Below are 18,817 nucleotides of genomic sequence, written 5' to 3'. Positions count from 1 at the left end.
GCTTTTTCAAATCCTCGAATGTTGTGAATGCCACGGCCAAATGGGCACAGAGTGTGGTAAATATGTGCTCAATGCGCTTTTGATTTTTTGCTCAACTGACTAACCATGTGTAATTCCCAGCACATGGCTTGGTTTGGTAGGAAATCTTGTCAACATGGGGTTAAACTGATTTTACTTTATCCAGTGATAAGTTTAACCCACCTATGATAGGTGTCACACATATAAGGCACCTGGAAAAATAAACATTACAGGGCGTCCCACTGGTGCAATGCTAGATAGGAGCTTGTGCTCTGATTTTGTTGTCCATGGTGTGCACGGGTTCCCAGACTCGCCCGCACACCGATTTTGAAGCAGCACAGAAAATATTATTTTTGGCTTGAAAATGTACTGTCGCTAGTGGGTTAATACTATAATTGGATCTGTGTTTGCACCTTCTGTAACAACAGGACTGAGAAAACATACTTCTCAAGTAGCTTTCCAATTTTCTTTTCTATATGGACTGAACTGTGAATATGGGTGAAAATCAAAAAGATACACAAGGAAGAGAAAGAAAAGGTGGAAGTTAGACTGACAAGACATACTGCAAAAAGAGGATGAAGAGTTAAACACAATGAGTGTCAGTCACTCTACAACCACAATTATCCAAAATTATATAACTAAAACAACCATAATACATTTCATCACAAACATCTTTATTTCCCATTTCTATGCTAAGGTTTACCACTAACCTGGAAGCAACAAATAAGCGTGTACAGTGCTGCAGATGCTGCTTGGAGAAGGTCTGAATTTATCTGCTGTGACAATATCAAGTCGAGAACAAGCTGCACAAAATGAAAAGATTAAAGAACATTACAATCAATTCGAAGTTGTATGTGAAACACCATTGATCACTGATAACTGTACTGCATTATTCTAAAATGAAAACACAAGAGGTATAAACAAATAAAATACAAACAGTTAGAAATACTTGAAAGAAAATTATCAGATTTCCAACACGAACTTTAATCAATAAGTTTATCATTCAGCAAAATGCATCTTCGTGAATGTGCCAATAACAAAAGAATTTCAGTCTGTGGTAAGTCATTCCCTATAATTCTATGTGGGCTGCAATCTTTACAAAAGGTTCCTTATAGCAACTATACAAATGTTTGTTTTCTATTTCCATGTGCTTGTGTGTTGACATATGGTGCTGAATATATTTGCAACAGTGTAATCATACTGCTTGTTCAGACATTTTTTAAGATGTAGCTATCCCAGCAAGTTGTACAGTTACATTTAATTATCATATATCAGTTTATCAGAAAATATAATGATTGAACGATACATCTAGCACTACACTGACATCTCTTCTCCATGTTATACAGTAGATAAAACTAAATGAAAGGAATTTCCCAATCCCTTAAGCAAATATACCAAAACTCCCACACAACATATGCACTCTACAAGACGGTTAACATATCCCATACCTTCAAGAATGGCCTTAACCCTTGTCGCACTGGCAGCTCTGGACCACAGTTCTTGTGGATGTAGGAACCGAGCACAACCAAGAAGTCAAATGATAGTGTTCCAACATCTGGACCGAAACTTGTTAGTCCTAATTCTATTGAGACAAGAAGATTCTGGGAGGGGGGGGGGGGGGACTTATTACTTTCACTTCATCCTGAATACATGGTAAAATCATGAACAAAACATTTATTCTAACTATGACAAGTTTAAGCCACAAAAATAAACAAACAAATGAACAAAATTTCATTGTCACAAAGACATTTCCTGTCTTTTTTTTAAATCACATCCTTTAGTGTAAATGGAATATATCTTTTATCACTTATTTTTTTCTCTACTAAAAAATCTTAATGAATTACTAAGTATCTAAAACAAACTAAAACATTGAATCACACTAACTTTCATTAGATCCTCTGGTAATTGGCACACTTTGCTAGGGTAAATTTCTGCAATGAACGTGACCATCTTGAAATACTGCGAGCATAAAGTTGGCAACCGCAATAATTCGGGTGACATGAGAGGCATGATGATGTTGAGGCCAAATAAGCACACATCTGCTGCGGCCACCACTTCCTGGTCTTCCCCATGGCCAGAGGGAGCGAGGTCTATGAAGTCCTTGAATAGTGGGAAAGACAGTGGAAAATCAGTATTCATAAGAAAGAAATGTATGAGGCATTGCCAATTTATGTACTAAAGAGACGGACTTATAAAACAGATGTAAATGAATAAATTTTTACAGTCCAACATATTGCTCCCTTTCTTTATATACCCAATAACAATGGGAGCCCCTAGGGAAAAGTCATGCATAAAATTACCCCATTCTCTATGCTCTTGGCTTCACACATAAATTTTCAGGTATTTAAGCCAAAACAAGGTTTTAAGCTTACTTCTGAGGGACTATTTCAAAAGTGCAAAATTATTTAGCCCGCAAAATTTATAGCAGGTTTGACTGCAGATGACATGGTCTACCATGACATGATAGGATGTCATCTGGCACCTCCTGGCATGATTAGGCTAAGGCACTTTATCCCCTAACTGCCAGTCTCACTCTGATGGTATAGAAAACTGACACCTACTATGTCTGAACAGGTCTCCTGCTTTCACAGATACTTTATGACATTGGAGGTTCCCCTTCTTCCTATACTGTTAACATTTTTCCTTGCCACTGAGAGGGGCAGCTAATATTCTGAGATTAAAATCTGGTTCCGAAATTAGCCCACTTCTAGATGACAGAGCTCCAGATACCTGTTGCCAAGGGGTTAAAAAGATGAAACTAAAAACAAGAAAAGATGGTTACCTTTGATAATAAAGATGTCAACAACTCCATGAGCAGCTGCAAATCCCTCCACTGGTCCTCCTCTCCCCTTGCTTCCACCGTCCGCCGTCCAATGTTGTGCTTGGCGTAAGTTCCCACCAAGTGAACTGATGCTTCATACAACTGCTTGCTTGCACTCTGTGTTAATCAAACCAATATTTACCATGAGCCAAAAAGTGCATGAGCAAAATATATTTCTGCAAAAAGAAATACGCTAAATTCAATGAATTCATATACAAGTGTATAAATAAGATCATAAAATAAATACTTCCTTTTTCCTTTTTCATACAATTGTCACCACTTTCTTAAAGAAAAAAAAGAAAGAAAGAAGAAGACAAAAGTCCAAATTCAAAATAATTAACAAGCAATGAATAAACACATTGACCACTTTCCAAATTTTGAGAAGCATCCATCCATCACACAAAGTTCTTCAGAAAACCTAAAACCTAAGGGACACTCACCGGGGTCAGATAACATAGCATGCGTCTTCCGCATTCCACAAACAGTTCCAAGACCGTTTCCACAACAGTCGGGTAGTTATGGAAGAGGTCAAGCAGTCGCACACTCTCACCCAGAATACCCACCATCCTTGAGAAGAGACACTGGGCAGTGGGCATTAGACATCCTTGGACCGCACCTGAAATATTTACAGGGCAAGGTATTACTAGCGTTAATAATGATGGATTTTTTTCTTTTAATCACTAATCAATATGAGTTAAAAGCTTTGTGTGATATGTTACCATCATAGCTAAGTTCTTTAAAATAAAATAATCACTCTCCTGACCAAGATGGATTTTCAGTTGTACTGTAAGCCAATGAAGATTGAAGAGGCTGAGGGAGTGGATGAAAATGAGGAACAGAAGAGGGGGGGGGAGAGGAGGAGGGCGAGGAAGATAGCTTGCCATCTCAATAATAGAAGTAGGTTCTATTGAAATTGCCTGCCTTAAAAAGAAAAGAAAAGAAAAGAAAAGGTCAAATATATATAAACATTACCTATGAAATTATCAATGTGGTATAGAACCTGTTTCTTCATCTCTTCCTGTTGGTATTGTTTTGTGAAAGATTCAGAAGTGACCAATTGCTTGAAAGATGCCACAGGAGGATCAAGAACATGAGTCCAAAACTGAGTCCTGGCATCAGTGTCACCCAAAGAAGCAGCACACATTACCAGACCCTGTTGGGTGAATTGTTGGACACAATAAATATCTGAAGTATAAATGGTTAGGAACATAACAGCTATAGAGATAGATTAGCAATCTGTTTTCCTAAAGGCCACCCATACACACCTGCATCAACCCTCGTTGTGCTAGAGAAGAAAGAGCTCCCAGTGTTCCACTCTGCTGAAGCTTCACTAATTCCATGAGACCTTCAGTTTTCACCAAGTGCTGGCCTCTGTGAGAACAACAAGCATAAATATGTAAGAGAATCACAGAAAAGACAAATATTTCTGGGAAAATGAAAAAGAATACAGTAATATATGCAAAAAAAAAAAAGAATGTGAAAGAGTTAGAGACATGAGAATGAAAGTGAACTGAACTGAAATGAGGGATATAATTGATTGAGGGTCAAAAAGGAAGATAAGGCAGCAAAGGGAGCATAAGTAAAGTTGTGAAAGAATAAATATCATTGAAGAAAAGAATAACATCAATAACAACATCTCTCAGCAGCAATAGCTAGAAATAGAATCTGTATCCAAGTTTCTTACCTTTCCTTACTGTCAACCATTGTAACAAGCAAGTTGACAGTGTCCTCCACAAGACCTGGCTCAGCACTTCGTAGTCTCAGTGTCTGTTCAACAACTGATAATAAATAGTTCAAAGTCCAGGCTGCTCCCTCTGAATCTCGCCCAAAGGCTGAAGTCAGGGCTATACTCAACTGTGAGAGAGATACAAAGTTGCAGATGAAAATTTAGTTTAGTGCACAAAATGGTACAAACTAATGTAATTCAGCTTGTGCTTTTCTAATGATTCTCTTGATCAGTAACAAAAATTATAAAATCATATCAATCATAGCAATATAATGATAATTTCCTCATGCTGCTTGTTTTTGAACTTTGAACAGCCATTTTAAAATCTGGAGTATACAGTCTTACCAAAACCTGCCATTCATTTAAGAATGAATGACTGAAGGGAGGAAGAAATAGAAGAAAATAGTAAATATAGAATACAACCATTGTACCTGCAGCACAAAACACTGAAATATCACCATACCTCTGTGTAGAAAGATTCATTTGGAAGAAGATAAGATAGGCAGAACCGTCTCAAGAACCACATGAGTGAAGAGGATACTTCTGGACTTAGGAGATGACCTAAGTTAGCCTTCAGTGCTTGGGATTCTGTCTCACATAGACGCATAACTGTGCTCATCATCCTGAAGATGTTAGTATTGGTTAGTTGTCTCTAAATGGTTAAAATAATTTTTGTCTACAAAATATTGTAGAACATATCTTAAGAAAATAAGAAAAACAATTGCATATCAAACTCTGATTCTAAAACAACCATTCACTATTTTAAAAGCAGGTATTTATGAAAACCAAAGATAAAAGTCAGGGCACTGTAATACCTTATCAAAGGATCAGCAGCTGCACTGTTTGGTACTTCTGCAGGCATTTGTGCTGGTGTGGCTAATAATCTGAGGGTTGCTTCTAAATTTATAGTTGGAGCTGCACTCATGCTATAGGTCACCATCTCAGAGGGGATAAGTGCAGTTTCACCTTCATTATCCATTGTTGTGACATGACCTGCAAACGAAAAAATATATAGGAATATAAAATGAAGTAAAATTAAATGATTCCTGCATGAATCAGAATGTACTCTTGAGTGTTAACCCATTAGCGACGGGTGTCCCATATATGAGACACCCGAAAAAAATAAACATTGCCGGGCGTCCCGCCAGTGTGACGCTGTATTGGGGCTGTGCTCCAACGCAGCAGCGGGTGGACAAACTCCGGGGAAGCTCTGCCCGCCGATTTTGCAGCCGCCCGGAATATTTTATTTTTGGCTACAAAATTATCCAGGCATGAATGGGTTAACCCACTGATGCCGGGATAGCAAAAATACATGCCGTGTCCACTATGTTTCCTTGTTGATTAATCATAATAACAGAGATTGTTCATGCGCTTAGGCCCTAATCACCAAGATGTTAATTCATCACGGAAATCATGGTGCCGAAAATTTGGGCTGTGGGTTATGCAAGTAGTAAATAACCCGGACGTGTGGCACATAGGTTGGGTTCACACGAATACCCATGAGCAGTGATAAAACTGATATTTTAGGTTTATTTTGTGTAAACATTCTTTTATACATTGTATATATATATATATATATATATATATATATATACACACACACAACTATTTTGTCATTTTCTAATGTCCATATTTGTCTTCTGATTTGCTTTATCCAGAAGATAATAGCTTATTTTCTTTGCACAGACTCCATATCACCTCTCTGTGTAGTAAATAACTCAGTGCAAGAGGATGGAGAAGGAGGAGGAGAAAGAGGAGGAGGAGGATAATAAGGTTATTTGTCATATATCTTTTTTTTTTTTTTTTTTTTTTTTTTTTTTTTTTCAATCTTTAATTTTCTGTAATACAACCTGTGCTGCTGGTTACAGCAGCCAGGAATACTGTGCACAGCATGGAAATGATGTCCTCCCTAGAGAAAGCACTCTTCCAGTCACGGCTTACACACATTACATTCCACATTCACTTATCGATGGGAATAATTCTAAGCACCAAATGAGTCAAATCACACTCCAAGAGGTTTGTGCACTCGTGGCGAGTCTTTTCTGTTACCCTGGCCTTCACTCATGACGGCAAATTTGCTTCACCCTGCCCACAGCCATTCTGCCTGATGATGGCATGTTGCGTCACTCAGCCCTTGACCCAGATTTTTCCATGATGGGACTGTAACGTCATCCGGTTCATTGGGGTTAATAGCTCTACCCATCTTATTTGTATAAGCTTTTTAACACTTTATTGTTATTAGAATTGTCAACATTATAAGAATCATAATATTCAAAATATCGAAATTATCATTATCAATAGCATTAGAAATAGGGATTTTTCCTAAAAACACAAGGAAAAGGGAAATCAGGAGAGGCCACATAGGTCTACTAATTGGCTCCTTGGTGACTGAACACTTGTGAAGCCATCTATGAACAAACAAAATTCACAAAAGAAAGCTATAATTGACACTACATATAACTGACAGAAAGGGGTTAACATTTTCAAAATGTGCTCCGTGTTAACCCACAGACAATGGATGATGCATTATGAAAAATTCCTGCTTACAAATAAGATTTTATAATGCTGTGAATTTCCGTTCCAACTACTGCATCAAGATAATGATTCGGACACATTATATTTACAAACATGGGCATACTAAATCTTTTTTTGGGTTGGGTTATAGTGGGCTATGTCTGGTAATGTAAGCCAATTAACAGGACACTGACCAGATGGAACATCTATATCTTCACACAAAAAGGAGGGTTTAAGGACACAGGCTGCACATCTAAAGGATGATGAGAGACATGCATTGAGGTGTCTCCCCTTTGGGGACTAAAATTCCTTGTAGAATTACTTCCTTGGCAGGGTGATCCCAGAGCACCACCATACCTGATAGTATAACCCTTCCAAGAGCTGTTTGTTTGACTTGAAGGTGTATAGGCTGTGCCCCAGTACATTTTATAGGTCTAAATAGAACAAGATTATGAAGGTTATTATGGGCTTTATGACTGCCACTTGGAAAAGAGACTAAGCTGCAAATTGCCAACTGGTAAAGGTCATCAACCCTTTTCCATTACCTGCCATCCCACAATAAAGTAGGTACCATATGGATCATTGCAGCACAAATTCAGTCATGCTTTATCTGTCTTGGATGCTGCCGACTACAATCCAAACCTACTGACAAGGGGATGTACATACCAAGCCCTAGATAGTGGTGGACAACAATAGGATAAAGTTTTGACCTGAATGATCACTTGGCTCAATTGTTTACTGCCACAAAACTAGTTGATCTGGGTTATACGTGGATCTTCAACCACCTGGGCATGTCTGACATCAATGACCCACAGTGCACAAGGCACTTGAGGGTAGGATGAACCAGTTTGAATTTTAATTGGGCCTTGTCAAGGAATGCAGCTCCAAGGTCCCAGGAGGCAAACTTGAACCAACCCTCTACTGCATCTTAGACATAGTTCATGTACACATTACACAAATTGCCTCTATGTACTATGCAGTGCTTTGACCACAGGGACAAGTAGAGGGAGGAGGAGTAGTGCATGTGTTTTTTTGTTTATACGACAGATCCTAATTTTTTTAAGCCATAAAAGTTATAGCATTCCCACTAATTCATATAAAATAGCTCACTTGAATGTGGAAAAACCTTAACAATGTAAGTGACTAAGATAATTTTCACACCATATAATATGGTTGTGTATAATCTTCAGCATTTTCCTTTTCTTTTTCATGGACTAGCATATTTGACTGATTCATGTAAACCATAAGGGCATAGTAGCAAAAAACATGCACTACCACACACCTATCCTCACCAGACTTTCCTGAATATATCATCCATCGCCACTGGGTTAATACCATAGTTTCCATAATAATAAAGAAGAAATAAAATTAAACAAGCATGAGCAGCAGAGGAGGCAACAACAATGTTAGGATAACATTACACAAACCTTTTATGATCTAACAAGAAACAATGAGAAAAAAAAGAAAAAGAAAGAAAGAAAGAAAGAAAGAAAGAAAAAGAAGAAAAAAGACAATGCTATAATGATATAAACAAATAATCTGACAAAAATTCTAAAAACATACTAATAAACATAAAATCCCTGACCATACCTGCAATGAGGAGCAGCCAATGAATGTCCTCATAGAGCTGGTCAAGCTGTGTGTTCTCAGCAATAGTTAGGTTGTTGCTGAGAATGTGTGTTAACTGAGACCGCATTCGGCCAATTCGATCTTCAAGAAGCTGTGTCAAGAGAGGTACACTATGTTCTGCTGCCTGAAAGTGGAGGAGGGCTTTGGTAATATTGTTTGTAATACCTAGTGTAATCTGAGATGAATGACACATGAAAAGAAAGAAAGACAGTAAGAATGAATTAGTCCAAAGTTTGTGGCAAACAGATTTTTGTTTCTTTACTTATATGTCAAGATTCTATTGCTTCCTTGTAGAAAGCAGTGTGAAGTAGTCTCAAAGAGCAATCAAAATTTCTAAAATAGCAAACAATAGGGATATATAACTGTATAGGTATGAAAATTTGAGGGAATTTCATGACTAAGCTACAAATATTACTGTAAGAAAGAGGACTTATTCTTTACTATTTAACCAAGCAAATTACTGCAATCATAACAATGGTAAATTTTTACAATAATATTACCTGTCTTCCACATAAACCTATGAGGACAAGTTGGTCTTTGAAAGCCACACGATCAGTCTGAACTGTCTCCGATATTTCATCTGCATCAACCTAAACAAAAGGAAGTCATTATTTTCACTTAAAGTCAGCAATATGATATGAAAATAATACTATTTGACTTTTAACAACCTATGCACAACTCTACCTGTAAAAAAAACCATAAGAAATAAAACAGCAGGATAATTACTTACTGGCACTCGGGACCCTTCTGGAGGTGCTAAATGGCACTTAAGATATGTGTCAAAGATAAGGGTGGCACTCTGCTTGACCTGAGAGCTATTACAACTACTGCTTTCTTGAAGGATGCAAGCCCATGACTGCAACATCTGCTCAAAGGCTTCCATGTACAGTCGATCCTCCTCGTCCAACTGAAAGAGGAAAATTCAAGGCAATGCCAAAATATATAAAAAATAGACAAGTTTTGAAAAAAAGAAGGAAGAAAGAAAAAGTAATAATAATCATGAACACAAATAAAGTATATTTATCATTTAAATACCTAACAACTAAAATAAACAAATAGATTTCTATATCATTCCATTATTCATCTCAAAAGAACCCTCACCATTTCCTCCTGTGCTGCACCCTGGGCAAATTTGCAGGTGAGGGCGGTGAGGTTGTCGACTAGCTGCCGCAACATCTCCTCAGGGAGGGCCACCAAGACGGAGGGAGGAAAGAAGAGCAACAGTTTCCGGAAAATGTTGCTGATCCCTAGGGCTTCAACTTCACTAATCTGAGTACTGGGGTGAAGGGAAAAAAGTTTTTTAATATACATATGAAATATTTTACATACTGCACTGGTTATTACTGTTAATGCTTTGAGATTTTTTTTTTTTTTTTTTTTTTTTTTTTTTTTTTTTTTTTTTTTTTTTTTTTTTTACAAAAATCCAAATTTTTTAACCCACGCGCGGCGGGGTACATTTTGTAGCCAAAATTAAAAAAATCCGGGAAGCTACAAAATCGGCGGGCGGAGCTTCCCCGGAGTCTGTCCGCCCACCCGGCCGCCCGCCACTTTTGCCGCGGAGCACGGCTCCGAGACAGCATCGCACTGGCGGGCAGCCCGAAACTGTTTATTTTTTCCCTGTGTCTCATATATGTGACACCCGGGACGAATGGGTTAAAAAAGAGAAGAGGGGAGGAGATTTATCATGAGTTAAATAAATCTTTATCAAGCTGTCTCCGTAAAAAAAAAAAAAAAAGGGAAAAACCCTACCTTGACAGGAGGGAAAAGAGGCACTCCAAGTACTGTGTGAGGTATTTAATTCGAACTTGTCTGTTGATAAGGACTGCTCCATTTAAGGAGGCCAACTGCACTAAGCAATTTAAAGCATGATGCCCCAGTTCCCAGTCACCACGCACACGCCAGTAAAGCTGTAAATGCAAAGAAGTAAGAGAATTATACTTTGCTTTACATCACTGCATAACTGTGAGGATAACCTAGTTTCTCAGGGTAATATGAAAAAATAAAAATAAATAAGAGAAATATATCACATCAATAATGGTAGTAATAAGAGACTATGGTAGCATATGAACATCACCAGAATACCATGACTTACTTTAAAGAAAAGCTGTACAATTGCAGGATCCAGGAAGGTCTCTCGCCACTGTTGGCCTGGCCGCAGGGATGGATTCTGGTCCTGCTCAAACACACTCATGAGTCGTTTTGGTAGTGAGTAATTATTAAGGAAAAAAGGACAATGATTTACAGTTTGGAATTGTCTATTTTAAAATATAAATTGATATACTTTGGATAAGAAAGTTCATCATAACTGCCATAACTGAAGCTGTCTCCCAACTTTTTAAAAAAGAATAAAGGAAAGCCAAGAAAGACACCATACAATTCTTTGCCCCCCCCCCCCCCCATTCAATCTACACTTTTAACTGATAACACTTTCTAATTCCTTACACTTTGTACTCATAATAAAAGGATATGGTGTAGGGAGATGAAAGACCAAGTCAAAGTGGTCTCTGCAATAACCAGCAACTTGAGGAGCAGAGATGACAATTCTCCACTCATTTTTCCTTCCACTTTGACCACCTCTCCCAGAAGGTTTACGATGAAGTGGAATATACGACGCAGATCTGAGCCCTGTTGAATGGTGTGTTTGGTTTTATGATTTAGGATATAATCTTAACAAATGCATGCTCAAAGATTTAAAGACAATGCAGTAGAAAATGCATTTCAAATTTGATGTTACTACAATTATATCAATAACAACAATAACTACTACTATATGATAATAAAATGAATAAGATTATGAATTTGTATATATATAAAAATTTATAAATATTCATATATATATGTATATACATAAATATATGAATCTATCTATATCTATCTATCTATTCATCTATATATATACGTATACATGTGAATAATTTCCTAATTAACCCAGTCATAAAAAATAAGTAAAATCTCAAAGACTAATTTTCAAAAAAAAAAAAAATCTAAACTTTCAGAAAATTCAGATTGTAATTAATGAAGCAAAATATATATATCCACATTTACCTCAAACTGTTTTTTGGCTTTAAAGTGCGTTTCCCAGGTTAGCCCTACATCTGTGGACTTCACTGTCACAGCATATTCTTGCATAAGAGCGCTGATAATGCTGCACCCAATCATACGCTGCAAACAGACAGAAATTGTTATACAAATGCCTACCAACAGATAACTGATTTCACCTCAGACAAATTATCTATAGTGTAGGGAATAAATCAAATTGTACTGTACATTAGAACCTAAGAAAATGCACATATACAAGAAAGAATACTGAACAATGGGTTGAATAAGCAACAAAATAAGTTTTGACCATTGGGTTTCATTTTTCAATTTATTTTTGAAAAACTATAATATTCACAGTATTTCTCAGCCATTTTGACAAGTCATGCAAGCTCTCAAAAGAGGTTTACAAGAAAATTAGTAAAATTCAGGGGGCCATCGCGCTCAATTTTTGAGAAATATTTTAAAAACTACTTGAAAATTTGAAAAAAATCTCCTGTAATCTAGTAGGCTTTGGCAATCCCATGACATAATAATTTTGCTAAATATGTAAAAATAAAGGAGTTATGACTATTCTATTATTGTCAAAATGATATGAAACTTGGTGGTGTAAATCTCAGTATATGTATATATAACATATTAAAAAATCAGAAAAATCTGATCATATTTGACAAATTTCGTTCTAGAGCAAGACAGCCCCATTAACATTCTATGGATATTCTGTGATCCCTTCTGCATCCCTAATAGATGTGTTTATTGGGATGATACACACATACATACATAATTCTTTGTTTTTTGTTTAGCCATAAAAAATAAAAACATACAGTATTGCTTAACATCCTAGGGTATCATGCAGTAGCCAACATCTTCATCCCAGTACAAAAATACATGCATACACAAACACACACACACACCCCCCCCTAAGGACTTAAAGATTTTAAAAGCAAAAGAAGCTTAGATGATGATTATATTTTCATTCCTTTACCAAACTGTGTCATATCTTATTGAAAGTGGAATGCACAGCAATGCTTGGCCATTCATCTCAATCACACTTAATTCCTTTACAAGAAATCTGGTTTATGGGATTTTGTGTTTCAATATTTGTCAAACTGCTTTTCTTCCTATGTTTTTGGTCCATATTAACCTAATCCCAACAGGAAAATGTTCCGTTCAATTTCTTATTGTTTTGTTCAATATTTCTGCACATAGATGGCTCTGCCAGTGCTTAGCCACAAAGGAGTCAATTAGTAGATCTTGCGAAATCAACTTTTGAAACAGTGGGAAAACGTTTTTTTTTTTTTTTTTTTTTTACTAATGCTGTCAATATGAAGTTATTTTTGTTATTAACATTATAATTACTATATTGTTATTGACATTATTAACCACAGCATTAGATACTAAAAAATATTATCAAAAATCCAAAATCACGGAAAAGGGTAAACAGGTGATACAGGTAGTTCTTGTAATTGACTCATTGGTGACTTTGTATTTTTAGAGCCATCTATATGTAAAAACAATCACTATATCAAACACGCAGTGGGTATAGCATGTTCGTACATGCCATCCCCCGCGGTAAGTGGTTAACGATAAATAGCGGAATCCCCTGGATTAGTTACCTCTTGGTATATCATTTCACTATTCACATGTATAAACACTTATAAAACACATCTAAACTAATATTCCATTGTTTTACATGTTTTACAAATTTTTTAATGTTTCATTTATCTATACATTCATAAAAATCTATCTCCTACATCTATCCAGAGAGTGGTATGCTGGGTAGTCTGTGGTTCTTACAGGTTAATAGTAACATATGATGATATTTTGTAAAGATTTGCTTTTCAATCCAAAATAAAATGGGGGATTGATTTTGAAAAGACAGACATATCAACTTGTGCTAGTCTATATAATCAAATCCAGTCTTAATTCCTATACTTCACTCCCCCCATACTCTAACATGAGGGATGGAAAGAAGAACTGACAATCTGCAATTAAATTGCAAGTGCAAAGTGGTAAACAATTATTCATGTTACAAATTAAATAAGAACTAGAAGCACTCAGATAGTGCATACCTCTGCCAAGGCAGTAGGCTCACTGATGCAATAAAAATATTCATCAACATAACCTTCTTGGAGGCAAGGCAATAGGGGTAACTGATGCAATTATTCAAAATATTCCTGGATCCGGATCATGATCTGGATCACAGCAAAATTAAATAGAATCTAAAAGTGTTTTAAGCATGGGAGCGCTTGGGCAAGAATTTTTGCCGATAGGCCAAGCGCTGTACCGTTCCCTGCTTAAAACGCTTTCCAAAGCATGCAGGCCCTGTTCAGTGATGCCAGACATGTGGAAGTGTCTTTTTATAAAGTACAAATCATAACAGTCATTGATGAGCATAGAAATATCAAAATAACACACAAAATATACATAATTGGTTTTTAAAAGCAATATTCCCACCAACAACTTTGGAAAAAGATAACTTATGCACAAGTCGAGGGTGGAGTTTATTTCACTGGCAGTTGGTAACAGTTTGAGCGTGCATTTCAAAACAACTGACAAGCTAGTGCTGCATCAAGATGGCAGAGTAAATCTACCCAAACATCTTAACAAAGTGCAATATTTTCTATATTAATATAAAGTGCCTCTAAAACAATGACACACACTTCCGATTGACAGCCCTTTCACTCTGACGCGTTATCCAAACAAATTAATATCCCTGAATTAAAATATAGGCCTACCCATTCCCATATATCCGATTTTATGAGGTTAAATATAAGAAGACACCGAATACAATATCAACAGAAGAATGTTGCTAGAATTTCTCAGACTTTTTTCACTTGAAATATTCTTTATTTCATAGAATAGCGGATATATTCTCGATTTAGAGAGACAGAGAGTTTAACAATAAGAGGTAAATTGTTTGACTTATAATAATTTATTATTTATAAGTAAAACACTTTTTATTCCCATAATCTCCATTATGTCCTTTCGTTTTCAGTTAATTTCAATTTCTTTGAATATGATTTTAAGAAAATTACAAAATCAGATACCGTGAAAAAATTATTTATCTGATAAGATATTAAGCAAAGTTCCTCGCCAACGCCTGCATTTGAAGGATCGTGACCAGTACGGTACGAGACCAATGCCGTTGCCATGGTGACGGTACACCGCTTGACTTAGCAAGCGCAAGTCTAGCCATCTACAGAGGTTGCTTGTAAAAGCAAGCGAAATGTTTGAGTTAGTAAGAAAAACGCTTGAGATTTCAGGCAAGAACTTTCCCTGTTTAAAACATCTTAAGTTAGGCAAAGACACACCTCTGGTGAAAATTTCATAAAAAGTTATATTTACAATCATTAAAAAATTCCTGGATCTGGATCATGATCTGGCTCACCACCATAATTTAATGATATCTAAGTTTTGCAAAGACGTACCTGTGGTAAAAAATTCTTAAAATTCTTTTCATATATTTTTAAGTTATCCTGCTAACCAATAAACACAATCAAATAACTAAATATATTGCCTCCGTGGTGGAGGTAATAATGTGATATATATTTACCTAATGCTGATGGGAAAATGTATTCACTTTAGTATTGTTTTGTTAAATGTTTCTGTACATAGATGGCTCTGCCACTGCTTATCCACAAAGGAGTCAATTAGTGGGGCTTGTGACCTGACCTTTCTTTAAAATAGTGGGAAAACGCTTTTTTTCTTTTTACTAATACTATCAATATAGCCACTATTATAAACATCATAATTACTGTATTGTTATTGACATAACCCAAAGTCAAGGGACAGGTGACGTGAACATGCCGTCGTTGGGCAAAATGGCCACGGGCAGGGTGATGCAAACTTGTTGCCATGAAAAAAGACCAGGGTAATGGAAAAGACTTGCCACAAGTGCACAGACCTCATTTGGCGTTTAGAAGGGGGTTTAGCATTAATCTCATTGATAAATAAATATGGAATGTATCCTGCGTAAGCACTGACTAGTAGAGCGCCTGCTCCAGGGAGGACACCATTTTCATGCTGCGCACTGTATTCCTGGCCGCTGTGACCAGCGGCACTGGTTATATTACGTAAAATTGAAAATTATGAAAAAATGAGATATACGACGCAAATAATCAAATGCTCCATCCCCCCCCCCCCCTTAGAACTGAGTTAATTACTACATAGAAAGATGATATGGAGTCTGTGCAAGGAAAATTAGCTATTACCACCTGGATAAAGCAAATCAAAATATGGACATTGGAAAATGGCAATAAAGCTAAAGAAGTTAACACAAAATAACTTTGCAAAGGAGAGAGACAAAGTCTTCCCACCGCTCATGGGTGTTCATGCGCATCCAGCTTACACGCAGCATGCCTGGGATGTTGGCTACTTATGTAACCCACTACCCATGTTTTCGGCATGGTGATTTCTGTGACACAACCAGATTCAATGGGTAAAATACTAGAAAATATTATCGAAAATCTAGGAAAAGGATAGACAGGTGAAACAGGTAGTTCTCATAAATGGCTCATTGGTGACTTAGTACTTTTGGAGCCATCCATATGTAAAAACAATTACTAAATTAAACACACAATGGGCATACCATGTTTGCACATGCCATCCCCGGTGGTAAGTGGTTAAAATAAAGGTCCAAATCTTATCCATTACTATAACCTACATCTGCAGGGTGTGATGAATTGCAAGAAACCTTTGATGACGTTCTATTCCACGTTACAAAACACAAGCGAAATGTTTGAGTTAGTAAGAAAAACGCTTGAGATTTCAGGCAAGAACTTTCCCTGTTTAAAACATCTTAAGTTAGGCAAAGACACACCTCTGGTGAAAATTTCATAAAAAGTTATATTTACAATCATTAAAAAATTCCTGGATCTGGATCATGATCTGGCTCACCACCATAATTTAATGATATCTAAGTTTTGCAAAGACGTACCTGTGGTAAAAAATTCTTAAAATTCTTTTCATATATTTTTAAGTTATCCTGCTAACCAATAAACACAATCAAATAACTAAATATATTGCCTCCGTGGTGGAGGTAATAATGTGATATATATTTACCTAATGCTGATGGGAAAATGTATTCACTTTAGTATTGTTTTGTTAAATGTTTCTGTACATAGATGGCTCTGCCACTGCTTATCCACAAAGGAGTCAATTAGTGGGGCTTGTGACCTGACCTTTCTTTAAAATAGTGGGAAAACGCTTTTTTTCTTTTTACTAATACTATCAATATAGCCACTATTATAAACATCATAATTACTGTATTGTTATTGACATAACCCAAAGTCGAGGGACAGGTGACGTGAACATGCCGTCGTTGGGCAAAATGGCCACGGGCAGGGTGATGCAAACTTGTTGCCATGAAAAAAGACCAGGGTAATGGAAAAGACTTGCCACAAGTGCACAGACCTCATTTGGCGTTTAGAAGGGGGTTTAGCATTAATCTCATTGATAAATAAATATGGAATGTATCCTGCGTAAGCACTGACTAGTAGAGCGCCTGCTCCAGGGAGGACACCATTTTCATGCTGCGCACTGTATTCCTGGCCGCTGTGACCAGCGGCACTGGTTATATTACGTAAAATTGAAAATTATGAAAAAATGAGATATACGACGCAAATAATCAAATGCTCCATCCCCCCCCCCCCTTAGAACTGAGTTAATTACTACATAGAAAGATGATATGGAGTCTGTGCAAGGAAAATTAGCTATTACCACCTGGATAAAGCAAATCAAAATATGGACATTGGAAAATGGCAATAAAGCTAAAGAAGTTAACACAAAATAACTTTGCAAAGGAGAGAGACAAAGTCTTCCCACCGCTCATGGGTGTTCATGCGCATCCAGCTTACACGCAGCATGCCTGGGATGTTGGCTACTTATGTAACCCACTACCCATGTTTTCGGCATGGTGATTTCTGTGACACAACCAGATTCAATGGGTAAAATACTAGAAAATATTATCGAAAATCTAGGAAAAGGATAGACAGGTGAAACAGGTAGTTCTCATAAATGGCTCATTGGTGACTTAGTACTTTTGGAGCCATCCATATGTAAAAACAATTACTAAATTAAACACACAATGAGCATACCATGTTTGCACATGCCATCCCCGGTGGCAAGTGGTTAAAATAAAGGTCCAAATCTTATCCATTACTATAACCTACATCTGCAGGGTGTGATGAATTGCAAGAAACCTTTGATGACGTTCTATTCCACGTTACAAAACACAAGCGACTTTATTAGTAAGAAAACGCTTAGATTTCAGGCAAGAACCAGCTGTTTAAACATCTTATTTCAAAGACACCCCTTTCTGGTAAAATTTCATACAAATTTTATATTTACAATCATTAAACGAATTCTTTGGATCGGGTCATGTCTGGTTTTCACAGCCCATAATTAAATTTGATACTAATTTAACCCCCCCCCCCCCCCCCCCCCCCCCCCCCCCCCCCCCCCCCCCCCCCCCCCCCCCCCCCCCCCCCCCCCCCCCCCCCCCCCCCCCCCCCCCCCCCCCCCCCCCCCCCCCCCCCCCCCCCCCCCCCCCCCCCCCCCCCCCCCCCCCCCCCCCCCCCCCAATTCACGCTAGCAACTTTGATAAAAATTAATAAAATTTAATAGTAAGATTTATTGATTATTACAATGAGGATTATAACCATATAATAAAGATTATCGGTACATGACTATGACTAATGTCTCTCTGACATAATGGAGTGCCCTTATTCTGATGACAAATACTGTCTACTGCTATGTCCTCCTGCTTAAACCCGCCATTCCGTAAATACCAAATGTTCACCCCCCAAACAGGTATAGCTGAGGTTTCTGGAGACAGAAATATTTGGATTTCAAGATGGTTTATGCTTTGTAAAATGGACTAAAATTTGGGTTAGTAAAAATGTTAATTAAAATATTTATAGAGGGGAGAAGTGCAGTCAGGGGGGTAGGATGCTGGGGAGGGGGGAAAGGGAAATGGAGGAGACAGAGAGAGAGAGAGAGAGAGAGAGAGAGAGTGAGAGAGAGAGGGAGAGAGAGAGGAGAGAGAGAGAGAGAGAGAGAAGAGAGGAGGA

The 18,817-nt window shown here is 37.3% G+C and overlaps 1 protein-coding gene across 1 annotated transcript in view; it reads right to left on the bottom strand.

Moving 5' to 3' along the window:
• Positions 1–18,817, bottom strand: part of LOC113815107 (exportin-4) — a gene marked incomplete in the record, with an annotated part of 30,901 nt that overhangs the window by 9,297 nt on the left and 2,787 nt on the right. Inside the window, 18 exon segments of the mRNA XM_070135235.1 lie at positions 729–821; positions 1,467–1,619; positions 1,903–2,118; positions 2,801–2,956; positions 3,280–3,455; positions 3,812–3,992; positions 4,105–4,210; positions 4,524–4,693; positions 5,029–5,188; positions 5,381–5,558; positions 8,670–8,832; positions 9,209–9,298; positions 9,439–9,615; positions 9,810–9,984; positions 10,458–10,615; positions 10,801–10,914; positions 11,178–11,333; positions 11,754–11,870. Of these exon segments, the coding sequence (XP_069991336.1) occupies positions 729–821; positions 1,467–1,619; positions 1,903–2,118; positions 2,801–2,956; positions 3,280–3,455; positions 3,812–3,992; positions 4,105–4,210; positions 4,524–4,693; positions 5,029–5,188; positions 5,381–5,558; positions 8,670–8,832; positions 9,209–9,298; positions 9,439–9,615; positions 9,810–9,984; positions 10,458–10,615; positions 10,801–10,914; positions 11,178–11,333; positions 11,754–11,870 (2,739 nt within the window).

Source organism: Penaeus vannamei, chromosome 20 (genome assembly GCF_042767895.1).
Source record: "Penaeus vannamei isolate JL-2024 chromosome 20, ASM4276789v1, whole genome shotgun sequence".
Lineage (NCBI taxonomy): Eukaryota > Metazoa > Arthropoda > Malacostraca > Decapoda > Penaeidae > Penaeus > Penaeus vannamei.
Note: the sequence above shows the minus strand (reverse complement) of the source record. Positions and strands in the feature narration are given on the sequence as shown.